The following is a 1,371-nucleotide window of genomic DNA, read 5'->3' on the forward strand; positions in this document are numbered from 1 at the left end:
TCATTCCGAGAGAGTTTACAATGTCATAAAACCTGCATGCAAGAATACCACTAACAGTCTAANACAACCAGATAACTTGAACTCTAAGATAATCTTGAATTGAGTTTTTGAGAAAATCTAGTTCCATATTTCCCCACCCCCAGCCCAAACTGTTCTCACACCCAGAAAAAATTCTGTACTAACCTCAGCTGATTCTAGATCTTTGTTGTATGACTTTGGTGGAAATCTCATCGCCTGAAAAGAGACAAAATATTTCATAAACAATTTTATAATATAGTCATCAATATAAGTAGCCAGAAGTGGACAGAAGGTACAACTGTTCAAGATTTCACTAATATGCATACCAATTAGACCAAAATTCTACTTAGAAAGATATCACTAATATGCATACCAATTAGACCAAAATTCTACTTAGAAAGATATCACTAATATGCATACCAATTAGACCAAAATTCTACTTAGAAAGATATCACTAATATGCATACCAATTAGACCAAAAGTCTACTTAGAAAGATATCACTAATATGCATACCAATTAGACCAAAAGTCTACTTAGAAAGATATCACTAATATGCCTACCAATTAGACCAAAAGTCTACTTAGAAAGATATCACTAATATGCATACCAATTAGACCAAAATTCTACTTAGAAAGATATCACTAATATGCATACCAATTAGACCAAAAGTCTACTTAGAAAGATTTTCAAAATCAAGCATCAACCAAAATATAGATTGTTTTTAACGTACAAAACCTCACCTTAACAGAATGATTGTGTATTCCAAGACAGAAACTGATACGTTGATGGAAGGCAGCCATTGGTTCTCTGGTTCCGTAAATATCACTAGTCTCTTTCGATTGGACGTAACCCTTCTCATGGTCTATTCTCGCTTCTATAACACCATCTCGTATAGCCTGGTAAAACACATAATGTTTATTGTCCGACCGAAAGGTTTATAGAATCACATTTTATCAATATGTTCTCATGAATTGAAATATCAACTTAGAATACTACTCTGAGAGGTTTATATTGAAATAAGTTCACAAGGGACATAACTCATACTAACCTTCGCTACAATGTATTCTGCATCTTCAGGTGAATCTAAACAAAGTTTACTGGCTATATCAACCAATGATATTCTAGAATAGGACAAACTGATCATACGAACACCGGTTTTAATAACATTGTGACGTAATCGTATTATCAATGTATATGTATCTTCTGCTTGGAATTTGGAACCAAATTTAGCTAAAACTTGATTAAATTTTATTAAGTTTCCTCCCCGTACAGCTGAAAAAAACAAAATAAAACCATTCATTACATGGGTTCTTACTGGAAAAGAACAAGACAATTCAATAGATTATCCAAAT

The 1,371-nt window shown here is 32.7% G+C and overlaps 1 protein-coding gene across 1 annotated transcript; it reads right to left on the reverse strand.

Moving 5' to 3' along the window:
• Nucleotides 1-117: 117 nt before the first annotated feature.
• On the reverse strand, nt 118-918 carry LOTGIDRAFT_128562 (hypothetical protein; the record flags this gene model as incomplete). Its single annotated transcript, XM_009064236.1, has 2 exons — nt 118-234; nt 760-918. Coding segments are annotated over 2 exons (276 nt in total), but the record flags the coding sequence as incomplete, so codon positions are not given.
• Between the last annotated feature and the right edge of the window lie 453 nt (nt 919-1,371).

Source organism: Lottia gigantea (assembly GCF_000327385.1).
Source record: "Lottia gigantea unplaced genomic scaffold LOTGIsca_61, whole genome shotgun sequence".
In the NCBI taxonomy this organism is placed as follows: domain Eukaryota; kingdom Metazoa; phylum Mollusca; class Gastropoda; family Lottiidae; genus Lottia; species Lottia gigantea.